The sequence below is a fragment of the Arachis hypogaea genome, chromosome 11 (assembly GCF_003086295.3).
Source record: "Arachis hypogaea cultivar Tifrunner chromosome 11, arahy.Tifrunner.gnm2.J5K5, whole genome shotgun sequence".
NCBI classification, from domain to species: domain Eukaryota; kingdom Viridiplantae; phylum Streptophyta; class Magnoliopsida; order Fabales; family Fabaceae; genus Arachis; species Arachis hypogaea.
Genome location: NC_092046.1, coordinates 146,897,454 through 146,919,799, shown reverse-complemented (window position 1 = coordinate 146,919,799; position 22,346 = coordinate 146,897,454). Strand labels below are relative to the sequence as shown.

At 40.6% G+C, this 22,346-nt stretch overlaps 1 protein-coding gene across 1 annotated transcript; it reads right to left on the bottom strand.

Moving 5' to 3' along the window:
* Positions 1–3,514: 3,514 nt before the first annotated feature.
* Positions 3,515–5,939, bottom strand: LOC112723452 (heat shock 70 kDa protein). Its single transcript, XM_025774836.3, has one exon. It carries the CDS (start codon positions 5,642–5,644, stop codon positions 3,683–3,685), a length of 1,962 nt encoding a protein of 653 aa, XP_025630621.1. The 5' UTR covers positions 5,645–5,939; the 3' UTR covers positions 3,515–3,682.
* Between the last annotated feature and the right edge of the window lie 16,407 nt (positions 5,940–22,346).

The window sequence follows — 22,346 nt, the reverse complement described above, 5'->3', positions numbered from 1 at the left end:
ATTTCTTTGATGAACTCTGCGCTGATAAGTTTTTGTGTTTCTTCTAATGATGCTCTTCTTTTCTCTTCGCCGGGTTTTCTTTTCTTTTGTTGCACTGGTCTCACAGATGGGTTTATAGCTAATTTATGACTGATGATTTGTGGGTCTATGCCGGGCATATCGGAAGGTTTCCAGGCAAATAAGTCGGCTTGCTCTTGCAGGAAGGCGGTGAGGGCCTGGAGCTCCTCTTGTCCTATTGATTTACCTACAAAAGTGAATTTGTTAGGGTCATTGTTAAAATATATCTTTTGTAAGTCATCAGACGGAGTAGGTCGTTCTCGGAAGTCTGTTCTTGGATCTAGGTCGGCTAATGCCGAGCTTTTTTTTGTAAGATCGACGTTGTTAACTTGTTGCTTCGAATGAATTTGGAATTTCATGCCGACGTTGTAACAATGCCGAGCTTCTTTATGATCTCCGTGGATTGTGACAACGTGGTCGTCCTGCAAGGAAAACTTAACACACAGGTTACTGTAGATACAATGGCGCCGAACTTGTTTAAGAAAGGGCGGCCAAGGATAAGATTATATGGACTGAAGCAATCTACTACTAGATATTGAATATCACAAGTTTTTGAAAGAGAATGCTCACCCAGTGTTGTTTGTAACCACACTAATTCCATTATTGGAACTCGTTCGCCCAAGAATCCGACCAGATCTCCCCCTGTTGACTGGAGAATGTTGTTACTGAGCTTCATTTTTTGAAACGTCGAATAGAATAAGACGTCTGCGCTGCTTCTAGGATCTAGGAGTACTTTCTTGACCAGTAGGTCTCCCAACTGAAGAGTGATAACCAAGGGATCATCCAGGTTCTGTATGTTAGACTTAAAGTCAGCTTGTGTAAATGTGACTTGTGAGAGTTGTGTTGAATTCTCAACCTCGCCTTGCGGTCCTTCTAACGAACATATTGCTCGGAATGATCTTTTTCTTGCCGAGCTTGAGGATCCTCTACCGGCGTACCCTCCTGAAATATAATTGATTATTCCCCTTGATTTTTCGTAATTGTTTGGCGTTACCTTTTCTTTTCCTCGGTGTTGCTGTTCGGTTATGTCACTGTTTGTAGAGATCGTCGTGCGCTTTTGGATGTGACCTCCAATATACTTGTCAAGGTGACCTTGCCGAGCCAATCTCTCTAGGAGGTCTTTGGCGACCACACAATCGTCAGTGGTGTGACCGTGCTTTTGGTGGAATGCGCAATACTTGAATTTGTCTGCGTGTTTAGTATCTTGGTAGGTGCCAGCCTTTCTCGGGAGCTTGATCAATTTTGAATTTAGGATTTCCTTTATTATGTCCTCTCTCCTGGTGTTGAACTGCATATAAGAATCAAACCTAGGGGTTAGTTTAAAATTTTGCTTACTGCTCGGCGCCTTATGTTCGTCTCTGTAGATTGTTTTGTCCGACTTCTGAGCTTGTCTGAGTTCCTCGATATCGATTTGACCTTTAGCTTTTTCGCGGAACTCGGCAAGGGTCTTCGGTTTTGCTACCGCAATGGTTTCTTGGAACTTTCCTGGTCGGAGTCCACTTTTGATCGCGTGGAGATGGACCTCGGGGTGAAGGTCTGGTATGCTTATGGCAATCTTCGTAAAACGAGTCATGTACTCCTTCAAGCTCTCATTTTGTCCTTGCTTGATTGTATTAAGATAATCTGAGTCGTGCAAATAAATTGCAGATCCTGCGAAATGTTCCTCGAATAGCTTGGCCAATTGCTGAAAGCGCGAAACAGAACCTGCAGGCAAAGCACACAAGCAATCAAGTGCAGGACCGTCTAAATAATTTGAAAAATAATGGCATAAAACAATATCTGATGCACCGTTGACGATCATTATTGATCGGAACTTTTTGAGGAATTTCTTCGGGTCTCCGAGCCCATCATAAGGTGTGAGAGTTAGTGGCAGGGCGAATCTCTTTGGCAACTCGAAGTTCATCACTTCTTCTGTGAAGGGTCCTACAAGTTTGTCGGACTCTTCCTTTTCATCTTTGGGTTGAATTTCGTCAGCTCGGACAGTCTCCGAGACGTGAGAGGGCTGGAAATGATGCTCATTATCCTCTGGCTGTTGGTGATGAGTATCGTTATGTTCTATCCGAACATGGTTCAGTTCAGCAATTTGAGCAGCCATTATCTGATTTTCATCGGCCATTCGTTGGTTGGCTTGTTGTAGCTCGGTTACCATCCGCATAAGCTCGGACAAGGAAGGAGGTGGCACGTCAGCCATGGGTGTAAGTGAGGATGATGGGACCAAAAAAGAAAGAATCGATTTCTTCGAGCCCCACGGTGGGCGCCAATTGATCTTGCCTGTGAAATAGGTCGGCCTCCACAGTCTGCGACGGCCAAGCTATAACCTTGGAGACTGAGCGTCCAACAACTCGATTCCGAGCTTTTCCTTTTGCCACAGCGTGATGTAAACAATGAAGAAGAGGGGAGTGTACCTGCAAAGGCACTCCAAAACTTAAGTCAGTATGTTGTCTTATTTTCAACTTAACCTAAAAGAAATACTTTACCTTCTTTTATATTATGAATTCTTCGTCGGTTACGTTCTCGGCAATAATCATCGGTTACCGAATTGATTTGTAACCGACTTTATTATGCCTGTTCGGATATCGGTTATGATAGAAGCATTAATCTGACCGAATTATGGCTCATAAAAAACCGAGCTTATAGCGGACGACGGTTATAGTTTTTTAGTGACAATGGCTATAATGCCGAGCTATAGCTTGTGTTTAGATGGTGGTCATATCACTAACCTTTTGTATACCAATAGAGTGAACTAAGACTAACAACGTAAGTGTGGAAACTTGGCCAGAGTTGCGGCGTGGCGAAACGAAGATTCTGGTGCGGCGAGATAGAGGAAAAGGCGAGCACTTTGCAGGCTTCAAAAGCGAAGATTCTGGTGCGGCGAGATAGAGGAAAAGGCGAGCATTTTGCAGGCTTCAAAAGCGAATGAGCAGCCACAGCATAGAGAAGCTTCGTGATTGACAACGATAAATGGCAATAGAAAGGAAAACCACGCTGAAAATGATGAAATTATGATTTAGTTAAGGTAAAAGATGAAAATTAAAATAGGAATGGATAATAAATTGAAATACCTTTTTTTATGCTTATTGACTATTGAGTATGAGAGTACAGTCCGTTGTTCACATTTTGAGAGTATTGTTCACATTATTCACATTATTCATATCTCCGTTTGCAGAACTTCTAATTATATTATTTTGGTTTTCCTTTATCGGGGACTTTTCAGTTTTTTAAGTTAACAGAATAACAGTTTATCGTTCTGATAATCTTTTCGTTCTCCAGTTTGCAAGTAACATTAATTATAATTTCATTTACAAATCGTATCGCGAGCCTTAATCCTCGTTTCATGCTTACATGTTAAATCATCAGAGTTCTGCAAAAATCTTCGCCGGAAGTATTTCGAGTTTTTAACGAATTTAATTTTTGTAGCAGAGATCTTGTTTATCTAGCTCCATATCAGAAAAGAAAAGAAAAAAAAAATATTTTTCATTATTTATCAAACACATCACTGTTACACTACTAGATGCGAAACTTTAACCGAAAAAAAGGGGAGAAAAACAACTGAATAACGAGCTTTCAACATAACCGCTATGAGTTCTTAATCATATAACAAAGATAAAGTCAAGATGCTTCTTGTTTAGTCAACTTCTTCAATCTTGGGTCCAGCACCAGAATCAGATGAACCACCAGCAGGCATGTCATGAGCACCACCCATTGGAGCATCTTCACCACCACCACCACCACCACCCTGATACAACTTAGCAATGATGGGGTTACATATTCCTTCCAACTCCTTCTGCTTGTCCTCAAACTCATCCACCTCCGCCATCTGGTTCCCTTCCAACCACTCAATAGCATCCTCCACCGCCTTCTCAATCTTCCCCTTATCCTCAGCACTCAACTTCCCAGCAATCTTCTCGTCCCTTATCGTGTTCCTCATGTTGTAAGCGTAGTTCTCCAGAGAGTTCTTCGCCTCCACCTTCTTCTTCACTTCCTCATCCTCTGCCCTATACCTCTCTGCATCCTTAACCATCTTCTCTATCTCATCCTTGCTCAACCTTCCTTTATCGTTCGTGATCGTTATCTTGTTCTTCACCCCTGCCGTCTTATCCTCAGCTGAAACATTCAAGATCCCATTCGCATCGATATCAAAACACACATTGATCTGCGGAACTCCTCTCGGAGCCGGAGGGATTCCGGTCAGCTCGAATTTCCCGAGAAGATTGTTATCCTTCGTTCTCGCTCGTTCTCCTTCGTACACTTGGATTAGAACACCAGGCTGATTATCAGAGTAGGTTGAGAAAATCTGCTCCTTCTTCGTTGGAATAGTCGTGTTCCTCGGAATCAAAACCGTCATGACTCCGCCGGCGGTTTCAAGTCCAAGACTGAGCGGCGTGACATCGAGAAGCAGCAAGTCCTGAACCTTCTCGTCACCTTCACCGCTCAGAATTGCGGCTTGAACCGCAGCACCATAAGCAACAGCTTCATCAGGGTTGATACTCTTGCAAAGCTCTTTACCATTGAAGAAATCTTGAAGAAGCTGTTGAACTTTCGGAATCCTTGTAGATCCTCCAACAAGAACAACTTCATGAACCTGACTCTTATCGATCTTCGCATCACGAAGACACTTCTCCACCGGCTCCATGCACTTCCTGAACAGATCCATGTTCAATTCCTCAAACCTCGCTCTCGTGATCGTTGCATAGAAATCAATCCCTTCGTACAGAGAATCGATTTCAATCGTCGTTTGCGCAGTTGAAGAGAGCGTTCTCTTGGCTCTCTCACACGCAGTTCTCAACCTCCTCAAAGCCCTAGGGTTGCCGCTAATATCCTTCTTGTTCTTTCTTTTGAACTCCGCAACAAAATGATTCACCATTCTGTTATCAAAATCTTCGCCACCAAGATGAGTATCACCGGCAGTGGCTTTCACTTCGAAGATCCCTTCTTCAATTGTTAAGAGCGAAACATCGAAGGTTCCGCCACCGAGATCGAAGATGAGAACGTTCTGCTCGCCTTTTCTAGAAGCTTTCTTGTCCAAACCGTAAGCGATAGCAGCAGCGGTTGGCTCGTTGATGATCCGCAAAACATTCAATCCCGAAATTGCCCCTGCATCCTTCGTGGCCTGCCTCTGAGAGTCGTTGAAATAAGCAGGGACGGTTATAACCGCGTTCTTGATCGGATGGCCAAGAAACGCTTCCGCAACTTCCCTCATCTTGATCAGAACCATGGAAGATATCTCCTCCGCCGCGAAAGTTTTCTCTTCTCCTTTGTACGTCACAACGATCATTGGCTTGTCACCTGCGCCAGCAATGACCTTAAACGGCCACAGCTTCATGTCGTTTTGTACGGACGCATCGGAGAATCTGCGACCGATTAAGCGCTTTGCGTCGAAGACGGTGTTCTTAGGGTTCATGGCGACTTGATTCTTGGCAGCGTCGCCGATGAGACGCTCGGTGTCTGTGAAGGCAACGTATGAAGGGGTGGTTCTGTTGCCTTGGTCGTTGGGGATGATCTCAACGCGGTCGTTTTGCCACACCCCCACGCAGCTGTAGGTTGTGCCTAGGTCTATGCCTATGGCTTTTCCTTCCTTTGTAGCCATGTTCAACTATCAGTATATAGTATAAACCTCAACTTCAAATTTAAGGGAAAAAAAAAATAGAGCTGTCAGAAACAATGAAGCAAGTTTTTGGTTGCAGACTGGTTTCTATTTTTATTAACTGTAATGAGGGAGAAGGGGAAGGTGGTTTTTATAGTAGGAGTTTGAGGAAGAAATTCGAGAAAGTACGAGGTTATGAAATGGAAATATCAGAGGTGGGTAGAGGGTTCTCGAGCGTTTGATGGGGTTCCAGAATATTGCAGTCGGTGGAGAGGTGGGTAAGTTTTCTTTGATGGGGTTCTCGTTGACGTGGAAATTAATGTGAGTATTATTAAGTAACTAACAAATATTATTATTTTTTATTAATATTTAGTTAATAATAATTTATATTTCTATTTATTAAAATTTATATATATATATATATATATTAATAAAATTTATTTATTAAAAATAATTTAATATTTATATTAATTAAATAATGATTTTTTTTTTAATCAAAGATAAGAGATTCGAACTCGCAACCTCATAATTGAGTATAGGGAGACTATGTCATTTGAGCTATAATTCATTGAGTTTTCTATAACTTAAAAATGAGTTATAACTTAAATAATATAGTCTCTCCATACTCATTTAAGAGGTTGCGGGTTCGAGTCTCTTATCTTTAGTAAAAAAATTAAATAATGATAAAAATACTAAAAATTAATGGCGTTGAATTTACGGGTACGTGCCAATATTGTTGTTTACAAATGGCAAAGGACCTAGTGTTAATTTGGTAATTTACGGGGACAGATAAATATAGACCAAAAGTCCGAAAAAGACTAATAAGTGCATATGAATATGATGATGATGTGGGAAGTGTGGTGTATGAAGGCGAAGTGAAGAGTAGTGTTGTGAAGGAAGGTGATTTGAATGAACCACGTGGGGATGATAAAGTGTTGCGATAGGGTGTACGTGGATGTACCTGATGGTTTTCTGAAACACTTGTTCAAAGAGAGGACTATGGATGAAGAAGATGGCGAAACAAGGAATCAATAGCAACTTTGGCCTACATTGGGGAAATAAAAAATGTTAAGTGATTAGAAATTATATATAAAAAAATGCTATGTCTATATTAAAAACCAGTCACTAATTATATTATAAAGAGATATGCTACGTTGATAAACAATGAATCAATAGCAAGTTTGGCATACCGCATACACATAATTTCTGTATTTTTAACGTATATTTTACTTTAAATATATATTGTATATAAATTACTGATTTAGTGTGCCAACGAGCAATAGCTCAAATGGCATAGACTCTCCATATTCAATTAAGAGGTTGCGGGTTCGAGTCTCCTATCTTTCCAAATTTTTTAGTCACCAAAAAAAATTACTGATTTAGTGTTAATTTTAATATATATTTTATATAAATAATTAATTTTTCAATATATAATACATTTCTTATATTATTTTTGAATATCTTTTTTATATTATAGAAAAGATCAAAATAAAAACTATGTTTAAAAAAATCTTATTTATTTTAATGATTCTAATATTACTAATATATTTTTAAATCTACTTAATATACTAAAACTGGGTTTTCCCCCGACTAATAAAGGTGACGTGGCGATCCCTCGTGAGTCCGTTTTCCCTCCAAAATGCATGAAATTTTTCATCTATTCTAAATTATTTTATAAAAAAATATCTTTATTATAATTATACCAATTTAGGAACATATCTTCATTATTATTATATCAAGTCAATATTTAATGCACTATTAAACTACTTTTCAATTATCAATTAAAAATATTTTTAATCATTTTAATAATAATAATAATAATAATAATAATAATAATAATAATAATAATAATAATAATAATGGCACCGGTCGTGGTAATCATGATAATATATCTCTATCCCTTTTCTATTTCAATATGTGTATATTAGGTATAATATTTTTATTTATTGTCCGAGATTTCTCTAATTATGATTGAAGATAATGATTCTAATTATGATATGATAAAATTATATAATTTTAACAAAATTAATATATGATGCAAAATTACTGTATATAATAAAAAAGGGTAAAGTATATTTTTTGTCCCTGAAGTTTACTAAAAGTTTCAAAAATACCCCTAAGTTTTAATTTGTTTCAATTTTATCCTTAATGTTTCCGATTTGCATCAATTTTATCCTTATCTTCAAAATTTTTGGTCAAACTACGGTCAACATTAATTTTTTCCAATAACACCCTCCAAACCCTATTCTCTTTCATCATCATCCCCAAACTCACTCAGCAACATTCCCATCCCTCACTCCCTCTCCGATTGTCTCTTCTACCGTGTAGTCTACCTCCAGAAGAACTCCCTCTCCAGCCACCTCCCTCCGCCGCTCCTCAACCTCACCAACCTAACCTCGCCAACCTCCAACTACTCAACCTTGCTCACAACCTCCTTTCCGGCACGCTCTACCCCCTCCCTCCTTTCCCCTTCTTTCTTCTTCTTTCTTTTTCCTCCATCCTCCTCCGCCACTGTTTCCCCCCCCCCTCCCCCCCGCGCCACCACACGACGCCGCCACCGTCCAACCGCACCCCCCTTCAACCAGCAACACCACCCCTTTCCCCCCTCCCTTCCCATACCCCCATCACTCCTTCCTTCCCCCTGCCGAACAGCCGCACCGCTGTGCCCACCACCGCCAGCTGCCATGCTTACCACCTCCCAACATGATTTCAATGAAGATGATAAAGGTAGAATCTTTTTGTTGAAATCTTTGAGACCATGCTTGAAGATACGGTACCCACAAAGAAGAGAAAGTAATTGAGAATCAGAAGAGACATGTACCTCTTATTTGTTATGGAGTTTTGATCTGTTGTTGCATGGAGCTGTTGTTGTGTTTTGTTATTGTTGATGTTGCTGTTGCCCTTTTTTATTTTGCTTCTTCTTCTTAAATGTTGATGGATTTGATTTCAAGTGCTTCATAGCACTTGTTGGTTGGAGCCATGGTCAGGGATTGGTGGTGGAATGCTGGGTCTTGTAATGGAGTCTTCTCCATGAAAGAGAGAAGGAGGTTATGATATACATCACTTGCGGTGGCCGGAGTTGGGACACAAACGGCGGCGGAAATGTTAGGGAGGAGTTGTTCTTGATGATGATGAAAGAGAATAGGGTTTGGGGGGTGTTATTGAAAAAAATTAATGTTGACTATAGTTTGACCAAAAATTTTGAAGATAAGGATAAAATTGATGCAAATCAAAAACATTAAGGATAAAATTGAAACAAATTAAAACTTAGGGGTATTTTTGAAACTTTTAGTAAACTTCAGGGACAAAAAATATACTTTACCCAATAAAAAATTACCTTAATAATAAATAATTTACATATTTATTTTTGTTTTACTAAACTCTATATATAGTGTTTTTCTGTGATACATGAATCTAAATTTGAGAGTCAACTCATAATTTTATATTTTTTTTTACTACTTCATAGAATAAAAATGTATTCTTCGTTTTTTATTGAAGTTGATCCTTTTAAGGTACAATTTATAATTTTTTATAATGTTTTTCATATACTCATCATTCTATTATATTATTCTTTTGATAATGTATTAATTGTGGTTGCTCTAAGTTATTTTTATCGTCTAATGTTCCAGTTCGATTGTCTTTTGCCACAATCGTTTACAATGCATCACATCCATGAAATACCTCATCGAGTTGTCTTCACTGATTCGGGTTCAAAACACTGGTTCTCTCTCCTTGCTTCAGAAGCATGAATAATTTTCTTTTGTATCTCCTTCTATGTTGCTAAGTTACTTACTTCCAAGTCAACTTCTCGAGCTGTGTGCTTTACCAACTTACCCTTTCATTGTTTTCAATTAATCCTTGAATTAGGAGTTTTGAATCTGACCCCTTTCGCTTGATCGAAAGCCTTAGGTGAGCAGAGAAAAAATTGTTCAATGATAAACCCAGATCTAAACCCTTGAACTGCAACTTTATCCCAAAAAAACAATTTTGGTTTTTGATTCACAGCAGTGATTATCAGAAATCACTTTCTCCATTTATCCCAAATTGAAATAGCAGAGAGTTAAAGAAGAAGAGAGGAAAGTAAATTGGATGCAAATAGAAATGAATCACCTTTAACTTCTGACTTAGCTTGAAATTGTTTGATTTGGGTGATTAGACCTTTGCCTTTTGGATTAAGTTTTCTCTTTCTTTCTTCTATGGTGAAAAGAGCAATTGGACGAAGCTCTCTCTCTTTTGTTCTGATGCTGACCGAAGCAAGTAGAGAGAGGTGAGACTTCAATATTAAATGAGAAGTTTGATGTAGTCAACTTGGACTTGTGTTGAATATGTTTTCATTCAGTCCAGTTGAGTTTTACAATATTTTGTTGGGCTTTGAGTGTTTGAAAGCCCACTGAGAGACTTGTTTATTTTTCTATGTGTTTGGGCTGCTGCAACTATTTTATTTCTTTGGCCTGCAACACTAATTAAATACAATTAAAGAACTAATTGAATTTTTAGCCTAATAAAATAATGTTTGTCATCATCAATTGAAATTAGTTAATTTCTTAACTCAACAATCTCCCCCTTGATGACAAACATAATTGTAACTTTGATCAAAAGGAATTGAATTTTGGATAAGATTAAGAAACTTCCCTTTGAGTAATGTTACTTACTTTTGTGTTGTTCCCCCTTTCCTTTTCAAGAGATGCTCCCTCTGTATGTATGCTCTTTTCTTCTTTCCTGTTTGCATATACTTTTAGGGGTGGCAAAGCGGACCAGCCCGCCCCAGCCCCCCCAAAAAAACCAAAATTTCTCTAATCTTCTGTCGTTTCTGCTTCCTCAATTTCCCACTTTCATCTAATTTCAAAATCGAATTCCATGTTTTCATTCGCTAATTGTGATATTAATTTTCGATTGGCTTCAAAATCCTTTATTATCACTTATCTTTAAAATTTGCATAATTAGGGTATCTAACGGTAATTTTTTTGAGAATTTTTCATTTCTTTTATTTCAGAAGAAGTGGGTTCGGAAGAGTTATTCCCAGATAAGTGTTGAAGAATCGAAACTGACAATATGGAAAGACAAAGATCCACAAGAGGTAGGATAAGAATGTCGTTTTCATCTGTTAACAATTGCACGAATGAACAGAAGCAACTTCAATAAACATATATCTCTAATGGAGAGTGGGTTAGGATTGTGAATAGAGGTGCATATCTCTATTAGAGTTTGTGAACAATGGAGACAATGTTCTTGTGTTTTCCTTGTTTTACTTGTTAGTTAGAGATTTCTAAAGATAATTGGCTTTTATCCATGTTCACAAGGTACGAGAAAAACACAGGAGGAGGAATAATAGGAAAGGCAAAAAGAATTAGAACTTGAGAATGAGTGATTTGTAAAGAGTAAACTATGGGTATAATGATAAATTTACTCTTCGTTAACAATTTTTTATGTTTGCCGTCAAGAGGGACCTAGTTAAAAAAAATTGGTTTAAAGACCCAATTGAAAAAAAAAAGTATAAAGACCTAATTGAAAATTTGACAAAATTTTAGGGACTAATAGAATAATTAAATCTTATTATATTAAAAGGTTAATATAATAAAGTCTTTGATTAAATGTAGAGATTTATCATTAATTCATTATGATAGTAATCATAATAGTAAGAGACAGATATTTTATATTATAATCTAAACTGTTCTTGATTATAGGATTATTAAAAGGGACATTAATAATTTGGATAGACCAATATATATATAATGATTTTTATTGAATGAAGATTAATAGATCTTATTTATTAAAAATTATATATAGATGGTGCATATAGAGATATGACTAGGGGTATTCGCTGTGCGGTTTGGTTCGGTTTTAAGGGAAAAAGTCATCCGATCCGAACGCTTAATTTATATGCGGTGCGATTTGGATTGGATGAAATCTTTTTGGAAATCCGATCCGATCCGATTACAAGCGGTTTAGATTTGCGGTTTTTTAAATAAAAAAATTAAATACATATAACAAGTCTCAACATCAAATTTTAAATAATCAACAATGACATAACAAATCTTAACAATATCTTAAAAAACTAACGATAACATAACAATAGAAATAAATATAATAATAAAATAATAATATTATAGCACATTGTGCAATTTGGATTGGATTGGATCGGTTATGAAAAGTAGATTCGAAATCCGATCCAATCCAGCGGTTTGCAAAAAATAGAATCCAATCAAATCCGAATTAGTGCGGTTTTAATCGATTTTCAGTTTGGATCGGATTGGATGAGCGGTTTAATTTGGATCGGTTTGGATTTGAACACCCCTAGATATGACTATTGAACTGACTCACTTTGAAAATTCGTAATGGTTATAGTTATCGCATATTTGTCAATAGAATATTTTCAAGATGAATATGAAAATAGAATTTCATTTGACTTGCAACTGTCATAGTAATTAAAAATGTATTTATTATACTTTGATTATGGACACCTAATGTCCTATGATGCTAGTCGAATGGATATTGGATATGATTTAAATACTTGTAGAATTAATGATTAATCAATAAGAAATCCGTTAACCATCGTAAAGAGTTTGATCTTTATGATTATACTTTGTAGGGGTGTTCATGGGTCGGGTGAAATCGGGTTTGTCCTGACCCAGACCCGATCCTAAATATACACCGGGTTTATTTTTTAGATCATAACCCGACCCTACACCCGATGAAACCTAAACATTTTCGGGCCACAACTATACCGGGTCCAAATCGGGTGAAAATCGGGTCTTTAAAATTTTAACAATAATTTATAAAGAAACTTATTTATGATGCACTTATTTATAAATAAGAAACTTGTTACTAAAATGTTAATATCCATATTTGAACTTGAATTTGTCCATTAATTATAATTTGATGCTTCTTTGATCTATTTTCTAATTCAACAAGTGTGATTAAAAATAAAACAATAAGCTTATAATTAATATAACATAATATTAAAATTAATTTAAAACATATATATCTTTTTTAGTTCTCTTAGGGTGCACATGGTTGGGTAAAAGTCAGGTTCACTTTGACCCGTCCCGCCCCGAAATAATGTCCGGGTCTATTTTTGAGACACTTACTCGACCATAGACCCGGTGAAATAACACTAAATTAGTTCATAAAATGTTCGAGACCGGGCCATGTGCACCCCTAATACTTTGTTCTTATTGGATTTTTAGTAAAAATATATTACTTCATACTATCGGATCTGATATAAAAAAAATACTATAAGATTATTAAAGAGTATTGATAGATGCCAATTTTAATTAGTAAAGTTAATATGACTAATTTACTACTCGTTTAATGCTAAACCTCACACTTACATACTAACGAGTATTATAATATTTGCTAAAAAATAATTTAATCAATAAATATATTAATTTAAATAGAATATTTTATATTTTTTGTTAGTACTAAAAATATAATAATAATATAATAATTAAAAATATTAAATAAAAATAAAAAATAATTAATTATTTTATTTTAAAATTATATCTAAATTTGGATGAAATTTTAATTGATTATTGTTCATACCCTAACCCAACGCTAGGGCTCAGGATCCAAGTAAGAAGGCCCAACCCAAAGGGTTGAGCCTCACCCAGCACCAAATCAGCCGCTACAAAGTCGGTTTGCACCACGACTTGCTCTAAGGAAGTCGGGAACGAGGATTAGCTGGCAGATAAGCACTCATTTGAATGAGTAACTGCCCCTAGAATCTCTCTAACCACTTCACGAGCCATATCTTAACTTCCCTAAGATAAAGGGACGGTTAACACCCTAGAAAAGTGGCACTACTCCAACGGTGGTTATTGACTTACCACTATAAATACACTGACACCCCTCAGGTATCTCTAAGTCCCAATACTCTCTAGACCTGCTAACCCCTTTGCTGACTTAGGCATCGGAGTGTCTTTGCAGGTACCACCCCCCATTCACTCATACTCACAAGTCGGACGGAGGCCCCCAAGGCGCAGACCCTGACAAAGGCTTCCTCCCTTAGACGATTGGGCCAACCAGCACCATCCAGCCCATTAATCTCCGGTTACCTACCGTAACATTGGCGCCGTTGTCGGGGACCCGAGAGATCAACCAGTGATGGCGGACGGATCCCCTGAGGAGGGTCATGTGGAAACAGATTCTGAACAAGAGAATCTGGACACCAGAAATAGTGACGCGGACCTAACCCTCCATCAGGAAACCAACGATCAACACAAAGAAGGAACCTCCGGAGTCAAAATCCCGAAGGTGAATTCCTCAGAAGGCCGTGAGTCAGAGAAGGACGGACAGTCCCATTCAACTGAGCTTATGGGGTTAGTCCATATCCACCAAAATCGTTTGGAACAACTAGAACAGGAACAGGAGCGACAAAAGGAGATAGAAAAGCGCCTAAGAGAGGAGATGGATAGACGAAAAGAGTTAGAGGAAAAATTCTTAAAGCTAGAATCCTCCCTCAAAGGTCGGAACTCCCGTGATAGTAAAGAAGAGTCCCCCCTAGGAGGAGAAGATCCTTTTAGTGAGGACATAATGAGGGCAAAAGTTTCGAGAAACTTTAGAAGCCCCGATATGGACCTCTACGACGGAACCACTGATCCAAAGCATCATCTGAGCAACTTTAAAAGTCGGATGTATCTGGCCGACGCTTCCGATGCTACGCGATGCAAAGCTTTTCCGACAACCTTGTCAAAAGCAGCGATGAAGTGGTTCGACAGCCTCCCCCCGAGGTCGGTCACCAGTTTTGAAGACCTCTCAAGGAAATTCTTGATGAGGTTCTCTATCCAGAAAGACAAAGTTAAACATGCACCAAGCCTCCTGGGAATAAAACAGGAGGTCGGAGAATCCTTACGAGCCTATATGGAAAGGTTCAACAAAGCATGTTTAGAGATTCAAGACCTGCCCACCGAGACAGTCATAATGGGGCTAGTCAATGGGCTCAGAGAAAGTCCCTTCTCACAGTCCATATCCAAAAGACATCCCATCTCTCTAAGTGATGTACAGGAAAGAGCGGAAAAGTACATCAACATGGAGGAAAATGCTAAGTTAAGAGACCTGAGTTGGCGACCTGGGCACCCTCCCTCAACAAAAGAAAGAGAGAGGGAAACCAAAAAGAAAGAAGAACTCGGTCTCGATAGACCAAGAAAATATCACTCTTATACTCCTCTAAAGGTCTCTATAGTGGACGTATACAGAGAGATTTGTAATACTGAAAGGCTACCACCCCCCAGACCCATTAAAAATAAAAAAGGGGGGAGCTGCAGCGACTACTGTGAGTATCATAAAATATATGGTCACTCCACAAACGACTGCTACGACCTTAAAAATGTGATAGAAAAGCTGGCTAGGGAAGGTCGGCTCGACAGATATCTCATAGAAAGGTCGGACAGTCATGGAAAGAGAAAGCGAGACGATATGGATAGAAGAGACCCACCACCGCAGACTCCGGAGAGGCATATCCATATGATCTCAAGAGGGTTCGCGGGAGGGGGACTCACCAAATCCTCTCGCAAAAGACATCTCAAGAGAGTCTACCAGGTCGGAGGAGAGTCATTCGACCTCCCTACCATTTCATTCACAAATGAAGATGGGCAAGGAATAATCCCTGGACACGATGATCCAGTGGTAATAACTATGATCCTAGCAAATGCTCATCTCCACAGAACCCTAGTAGACCAAGGAAGCTCAGCGGACATTCTTTTTAAGCCCGCTTTCGACAAACTAGGGTTGGATGAGAAAGAATTAAGAGCCTACCCTGACACCTTATATGGACTAGGCGACACGCCAATAAAGCCACTAGGGTTTTTGCCCCTCCACACCACCTTTGGAAAAGGGGAAAAATCAAAAACTCTAAGCATAGACTTCATAGTCATCGATGTAGGGTCAGCATATAATGCTTTAATTGGCAGGACTACCCTTAATCGACTCGGAGCGGTGGTATCCACCCCTCACCTTTGTATGAAATTCCCAACTTCAGCGGGGATAGCAACGGTAAGGGGAGATCAGAAATTAGCAAGGAAATGCTACAATGAAAGCCTAAACCTGAGAGGAAAAAGCCGAGAAGTTCACACAGTAGAGCTCGGAGGCGCAAGGGCTAGAGAGGAGCTGCGTCCACAACCGGGAGGAAAAACCGAGGAGATACAGGTCGGTGAAGAGGAGGGAAAAAATACTTACATAGGGGCCAACCTAGGGGAAACCCTAAAACAAGGATTGACTAAGCTCCTAAGAGATAACTCCGATCTCTTCGCCTGGAAGGCCTCCGACATGCCTGGGATAAACCCCGAGCTCATGTCCCATAAGCTCTCGGTTTACCCGGGGTCCCGACCTGTACAACAAAGAAGACGCAAGCTCGGCCCAGAACGAGCCCTGATAGTAGAAGAGCAAGTACAAGCGCTCCTAGAAGCCGGCTTCATTAGAGAAGTCAAGTACCCAACATGGCTAGCCAATGTAGTGCTAGTCAAAAAACAAAATGGCAAATGGAGAATGTGTGTCGACTACACCGACTTAAATAAGACATGTCCCAAGGACCCTTATCCACTACCAAGTATTGACACCCTAGTGGACTCCAGCTCGGGGTACCAATACTTGTCATTCATGGATGCCTACTCGGGGTATAACCAAATTCCGATGTATGAGCCAGATCAGGAAAAAACATCATTCATCACGCCCAGAGCTAATTTTTGCTACGTGGTCATGCCGTTCAAATTGAAAAATGCAGGGGCCACATACCAGAGGTTGATGAATAAGGTGTTCGCCTCCCACCTTGGGACCCTAATGGAAGTATACGTCGACGACATGCTGGTAAAAACCAAGAAAGAAGTCGACCTCTTGTCTGACCTCTCACAAGTCTTTGACACCATAAGGTTGCGCGGGATGAGACTAAATCCTGCAAAGTGCGCCTTCGCGGTAGAGGCAGGAAAATTCCTAGGGTTTATGCTAACACAAAGAGGGATTGAAGCTAATCCCAACAAGTGTAGAGCTATCCTAGAGATGAAAAGCCCGACTTGTTTAAGAGAGGTCCAGCAGCTGAATGGCCGACTTGCAGCCCTTTCCAGATTTTTGGCAGGATCGGCGCTAAAATCTCTCCCACTGTTCTCCTTATTGAGAAAGGGATGTCAGTTTGAATGGATTCCTGAATGTGAGGAGGCGTTCCAGGAGTTCAAAAGATTCTTAAGCCAACCTCCTATTTTGACACGACCTATAGCTGGGGAAGACCTCGTCCTATACTTATCTGTAGCAGACAAGGCCGTCTCATCGACCCTGATCAGAGAAGACGAGGTTGGACAGCACCCAGTATATTTCATCAGTAAAGTTCTACAAGGCCCTGAGCTAAGGTACCACAAACTGGAGAAGTTTGCCTACTCCTTAGTAGTAGCCTCACGAAGACTACGGCCTTACTTTCAAGCTCACACAATAAGAGTCCGCACGAACCAACTCATGAAGCAAATCCTCCAAAAGACGGATGTTGCAGGGAGAATGGTTCAATGGGCAATAGAGCTCTCCGAGTTCGACCTGAAGTATGAAGCTCGGACGGCGATTAAAGCCCAGTGCCTCACCGACTTCATCGCAGAATATGCAGGAGACCAAGAGGAAAAACCAACTACATGGGAACTCTATGTAGATGGATCCTCAAACAAAACAGGAAGCGGTGCAGGCATAATATTGGTGGATGAAAGGGGAACCCAGATAGAAGTTTTCCTCAAATTTAAATTCCCAACTTCAAATAATCAGGCAGAGTATGAAGCTCTGATTGCTGGATTGAAGCTGGCGGAAGAAGTCGGTGCTACAAAAGTGATGATATACAGCGACTCGCAAGTGGTGACCTCCCAGATAAGTGGAGAGTATCAGGCGAAGGACCAAAATATGAAAAAGTACTTGGAAAAAACTCTGGAACATCTTGGGCGCTTTGCAGAAACCGAGGTCAAACATATAACTCGGGATCTAAATAGCAGAGCAGACGCCCTATCCAAGTTAGCAAGTACCAAACCAGGAGGGAATAACAGAAGCCTGATCCAGGAAACTCTCCAGAAACCCTCCGTAGTAAAAGAAAAAGACAAACAAGAGGTCCTTGAGGTAGTCGGATTAAACCTCGGATAGATGAACCCCTTGGTCGAATACATGAAATTCGACATCCTCCCTAAGGAGGAAAAGGAGGCTAAGAAGATCCGAAGGGAAGCACAACATTACACTTTGGTGAGAAATATCCTCTACAGAAGGGGGATATCAACACCATTATTAAAATGTGTACCGACCTCAAGAACCACCGAAGTGTTAGAAGAAATCCACAGTGGAATCTGCGGAAATCACCTCAGAGCGAGATCACTAGCCAGGAAAGTAATCCGAGCAGGATTCTACTGGCCGACCCTGCAGAAAGATGCCACGGAATTTGTGAAAAAATGCCAACCATGCCAGATGCATGCAAATTTCCATGTGGCCCCACCAGAGGAGCTCATCAGTATCACTTCTCCATGGCCTTTTGCAAAGTGGGGAATGGATTTGTTAGGTCCTTTTCCCCAGGCGCCAGGACAAGTCAGATACCTGATCGTGGGAATAGATTACTTCACAAAGTGGATAGAAGCAGAGCCATTGGCCACCATCACCGCACAAAGAAGTCGGAGGTTCCTCTACAAAAATATTATCACAAGGTATGGGATACCTCATTCCATTACTACAGATAATGGAACCCAGTTCACCGACTCTACCTTTAGAAGCCTAGTAGCCAGTATGAAAATCAAACACCAGTTCACCTCGGTGGAGCACCCGCAAGCCAATGGGCAAGCCGAGGCGGCCAACAAAGTCATACTGGCAGGGCTAAAGAAGAGATTACAAGATGCAAAAGGAGCTTGGGCCGAAGAGCTCCCCCAAGTGCTATGGGCCTACAGGACGACACCCCAATCCGCCACTGGAGAAACTCCCTTTCGACTAGTCTATGGCGTAGAAGCCATGATCCCAATAGAAGTCAACGAACAAAGCCCAAGAGTGATTCTCCATGACGAGATCGGAAACATACAGGGGCACAAAGAGGAGCTCAACTTGCTCCCCGAAGTCCGAGAAGAAGCCCAGATAAGAGAAGCAGCGTTGAAACAAAGGATGACTACAAGATACAACAAAAAAGTCATTCGAAGAGCATTCACCCCAAGTGACTTAGTCTTGATCAGGAACGACATTGGAGTCAACAAATCAGGAGAAGGAAATCTCGCTGCAAACTGGAAAGGACCATACAGAATCAATGAGGTCTTAGGAAAGGGCTATTATAAAGTAACCGACTTGGACGGCACCGAGTTACCAAGGTCGTGGCATGCTTGTAATATGAAAAGGTACTATAGCTAAAAGCGAACTCTACTCCCTGATGTACTCTTTTCCCAAACTTCATGATTTTTTCCCAAAACCAAAGGGTTTTTTCTAGAGAAGGGTTTTTAATGAGGCATCATAGTAGAGACTAAGGGAAATAGATTGTCAAAAACCCTTAGTAGCAATAAGGTACCTCCCTAATTAATAAAAGATCTTTTTCATATATATCTCTTGCAAATTCCTTTTTTGTTTTTTCTTTCGACGAAACGCGCCGACTTAAGCTCGACAAAACGTGAAAATCCCATGAACCGACCTAGATGGTCGTCAGGATAAAACGACGAGGTACAAGTCGGTGTAAAGAGGTTATAGAAGTTGATCATGTTAAACTCGGAAATATCCCGACTCAAAAGTCGGAATGGGAAACCGAGTAACACAAAAATGAATCACGAAAGTAGCCTAAGTCATAAAAACTCAATGAAACGAAATTGAGCACTAGGAATAACCAAAGAGAGATAGGAAAAAACCTAAGAAAAGATTAAAAGGCTGTCCTAAAGATCCTTAAAATAAAAAAGGTTCAGAAAGGCAGACAAAGCCAAAGAAAAGGTTTTTCCAGAAAAGATCAAAGGGAAGTTCGAAATCAGAGAAACATGCACGCATAAGGTAACTTAAACCCTTATCCAAAAAAGGGGTATTTATTTTTTTAACTTAAACCCTTATTAAAAAAGGGTATTAAAAAGTGTTTTGTTTACGGCCTTAAAAGGCCAAAAAATCGTTCACGCACTACCAAAATTAAATAAAGAGTTTAAAAAGAGGGGACCCACAGGCCGGGCCCCCATATAGCCAACAAAATTATTTTTTAGGAAGGAGAGTAGACGGATCACCATCACCAGAGCCAGGAGGAGCACCACCAGAACCAGGAAGAGAGGCATCCAGAGGAGATGAAGAGGAAGTCGGAGGAACTTTGGAGGAACTCGAGGCGTCCTTAGGGCGAGGAGGAGACTCCATAATCCTTTGCCCCCGAGTCTTCAAATCTGACTCGGAAATAATCTCGGGGACGGGGTGATCCACAATGGCACCATCAATTACAACTTTATCGGGATCTAAAGGAGAGAGGTCCAAGTCAGGAGCAATGACTCCGACCTGCTCCTTAAAGATCCTCCAAGCCTCCTCAGCGCCATCAGCAATAGAGTCCTCCAACTCGGCATATGACTTCCGAGAATTCAGCAGATCATTCTTCACAGACACAAGATCATCAAACAAACTTTGATAGCTAGCCTGTGCTGTCTTCCTCAAGTCCGCCTCCATGTTGCATTGGGCTTGCAACTTCCTCTCCCTATCCCGGAGGTTATCTCTCTCCTCCCTCAGCTTGGCGACTTCCTCCTTCAACTTCCCCTCATGCTCCTGATATATGAGAAGCCTTCCTTCCAGCTCTTCGACCCTTGAGGTCATCCCCAAAGAGATAAGAGGAGCCTTCTCAAAAATATCTAAGAGTTTGCCACAAACCCCCGCCGCCTTAAGGCTCTCCTCAACCAGAGTGGTAAGGTGGCGCCGAACAGAAGCATCATCCATGCTTATACGAGCATGGGGATAGATGTTCTTTCGGACGAATGCAAGAGCATCCGCCTTCACCTTACCAGAAGAGCCAGACTCTAAGGTCTTGCGCTTCTTATTCTCTGGCTCAGAAGAAGGTCGAGCAGAGGGGGGCGGCTGAGAGAAAGTTGAAGAAGAAATCACAATGGGCTGAGAGGGAGTTCCAACGTTCCGAGGAGGAGGAGGAGGGGAGATAACCGCCCTGGCGCCACCAGTCCTGGCGCGAGACCTTGCTTTAGCCTCCTGAACCCTTTGGTAAGACTCCTGAGCGTTTGCCTTTGCCATCTCTGAAAGGACAATAACAGATAGATCAGACAAGTCGGAAAAGTCAGTCAGACAAGTCGGAAATCTAACAAACAAATAAATGCTACCTAGCTGTGCCTGGACAAAGGTCGGAGACCCCTGGAGAAACTTTTTTGTGTCCAAGTATGGGGCCCTCCCCCACACTTCTCGGAGGAACCCCACAATGGCTGCTTCTACCTCATCCAGGTCATCTAGACCATATTTCTCGCAGGGGGAGGCCTCCAGCCAGTATAAAGGAAATCGGGGAGAAGAATTATCATCCAGAAAAAAGGGATGGTGACCTTCTACGGCTTGAACTTTGAAAAAGTAATTTTTAAAGTCATGGAAGGATTCATCAAAAAGGGTAAAAACTCTCCGACCCTGTATGGCTCGGAAAGACACCCATTGTTGCTTATTGTTTAGCCCACTGAAGGGTTTGGTCATATGGAAGAGATAAAAAAAAATCTTCAAAGAAGTCGGGAACTCCAAAGCTTGGCTAATAAATTGATAAATTTTCAAAAAACCCCAAGAATTGGGGTGAAACTGGGTAGGGGCAACTCGGCAGTGATGCAAAACAGATATCTCAAAGTGTGAAAAAGGAAGAAAAACACCCAAACGGGTGATCATACATTCATACATAAAGAAAAAATGAGGGGCTGCCTCATTGACCCTCCCAAAGCAAACCCGGTCTTCAGGACCCGGGACTACCAATTCATATTTCGGCTCGTCATCCTCAGAAGTACAAATTCTGTGGTGAGTGCGAAGGTTGGTGATAAACTCAGTATCAACAGAGGGTTCCACCCCTAGGACCGTGACATCAACCCACTGAGAAAGGATATCTACGGAAGCCATTTCTTTTTCTTAAAAAGGTAGCAAAAAACCTACAAGGAAAAAAGAAAAAGAAAAATAAAAAACACGGTCTCTAAAGGAGGAAGTACGGAACTGAAGTCTACAAACCAACCTATCTACAAAATGAAGGCATGCAAATAGAAAAGCATGTTACAAAAAGAACTAACCTTTATCCGAAAATGAGGGTTGGAGAAAACGAAAGCCTTCGAAGATGCAAAAATGCAGCACGAACGAAAGAAAGGGAAATTTGAAAAATTGCAGAAACGAAACAATGAAAGAGAGGGAAAGTATTTATAAGTACGTTAGGGGCACGATGGTAAAAGCGGAGCAGTCATTAATGAAAGTGCACCGTTACCAAGGCCATCAATCCCTACGCACATCCCTAACGGACGCGACGCTTGATTAGACATAACTGTCAGAACCAAAAGGTCACGAAAAGTCACGTCGGTTTTAGACCATCACGTCGGTCCTCCAACAAGTCGATCACAATCCCGAGTAGAATACTCGAACCCAAGTCTTAAAGAGAAATTGGGCTCGAGTAGGGGCACTGTTCATACCCTAGCCCAACGCTAGGGCCCAGGATCCAAGTAAGAAGGCCCAACCCAAAGGGTTGAGCCTCACCCAACACCAAATCAGCCGCTACAAAGTCGGTTTGCACCACGACTTGCTCTAAGGAAGTCGGGAACGAGGATTA

Coding starts and splice junctions, on each gene's coding strand:
- LOC112723452 (XM_025774836.3), bottom strand. CDS start 5,644: ATGGCTACAAAGGAAGGAAAAGCCATAGGCATAGACCTAGGCACAACC.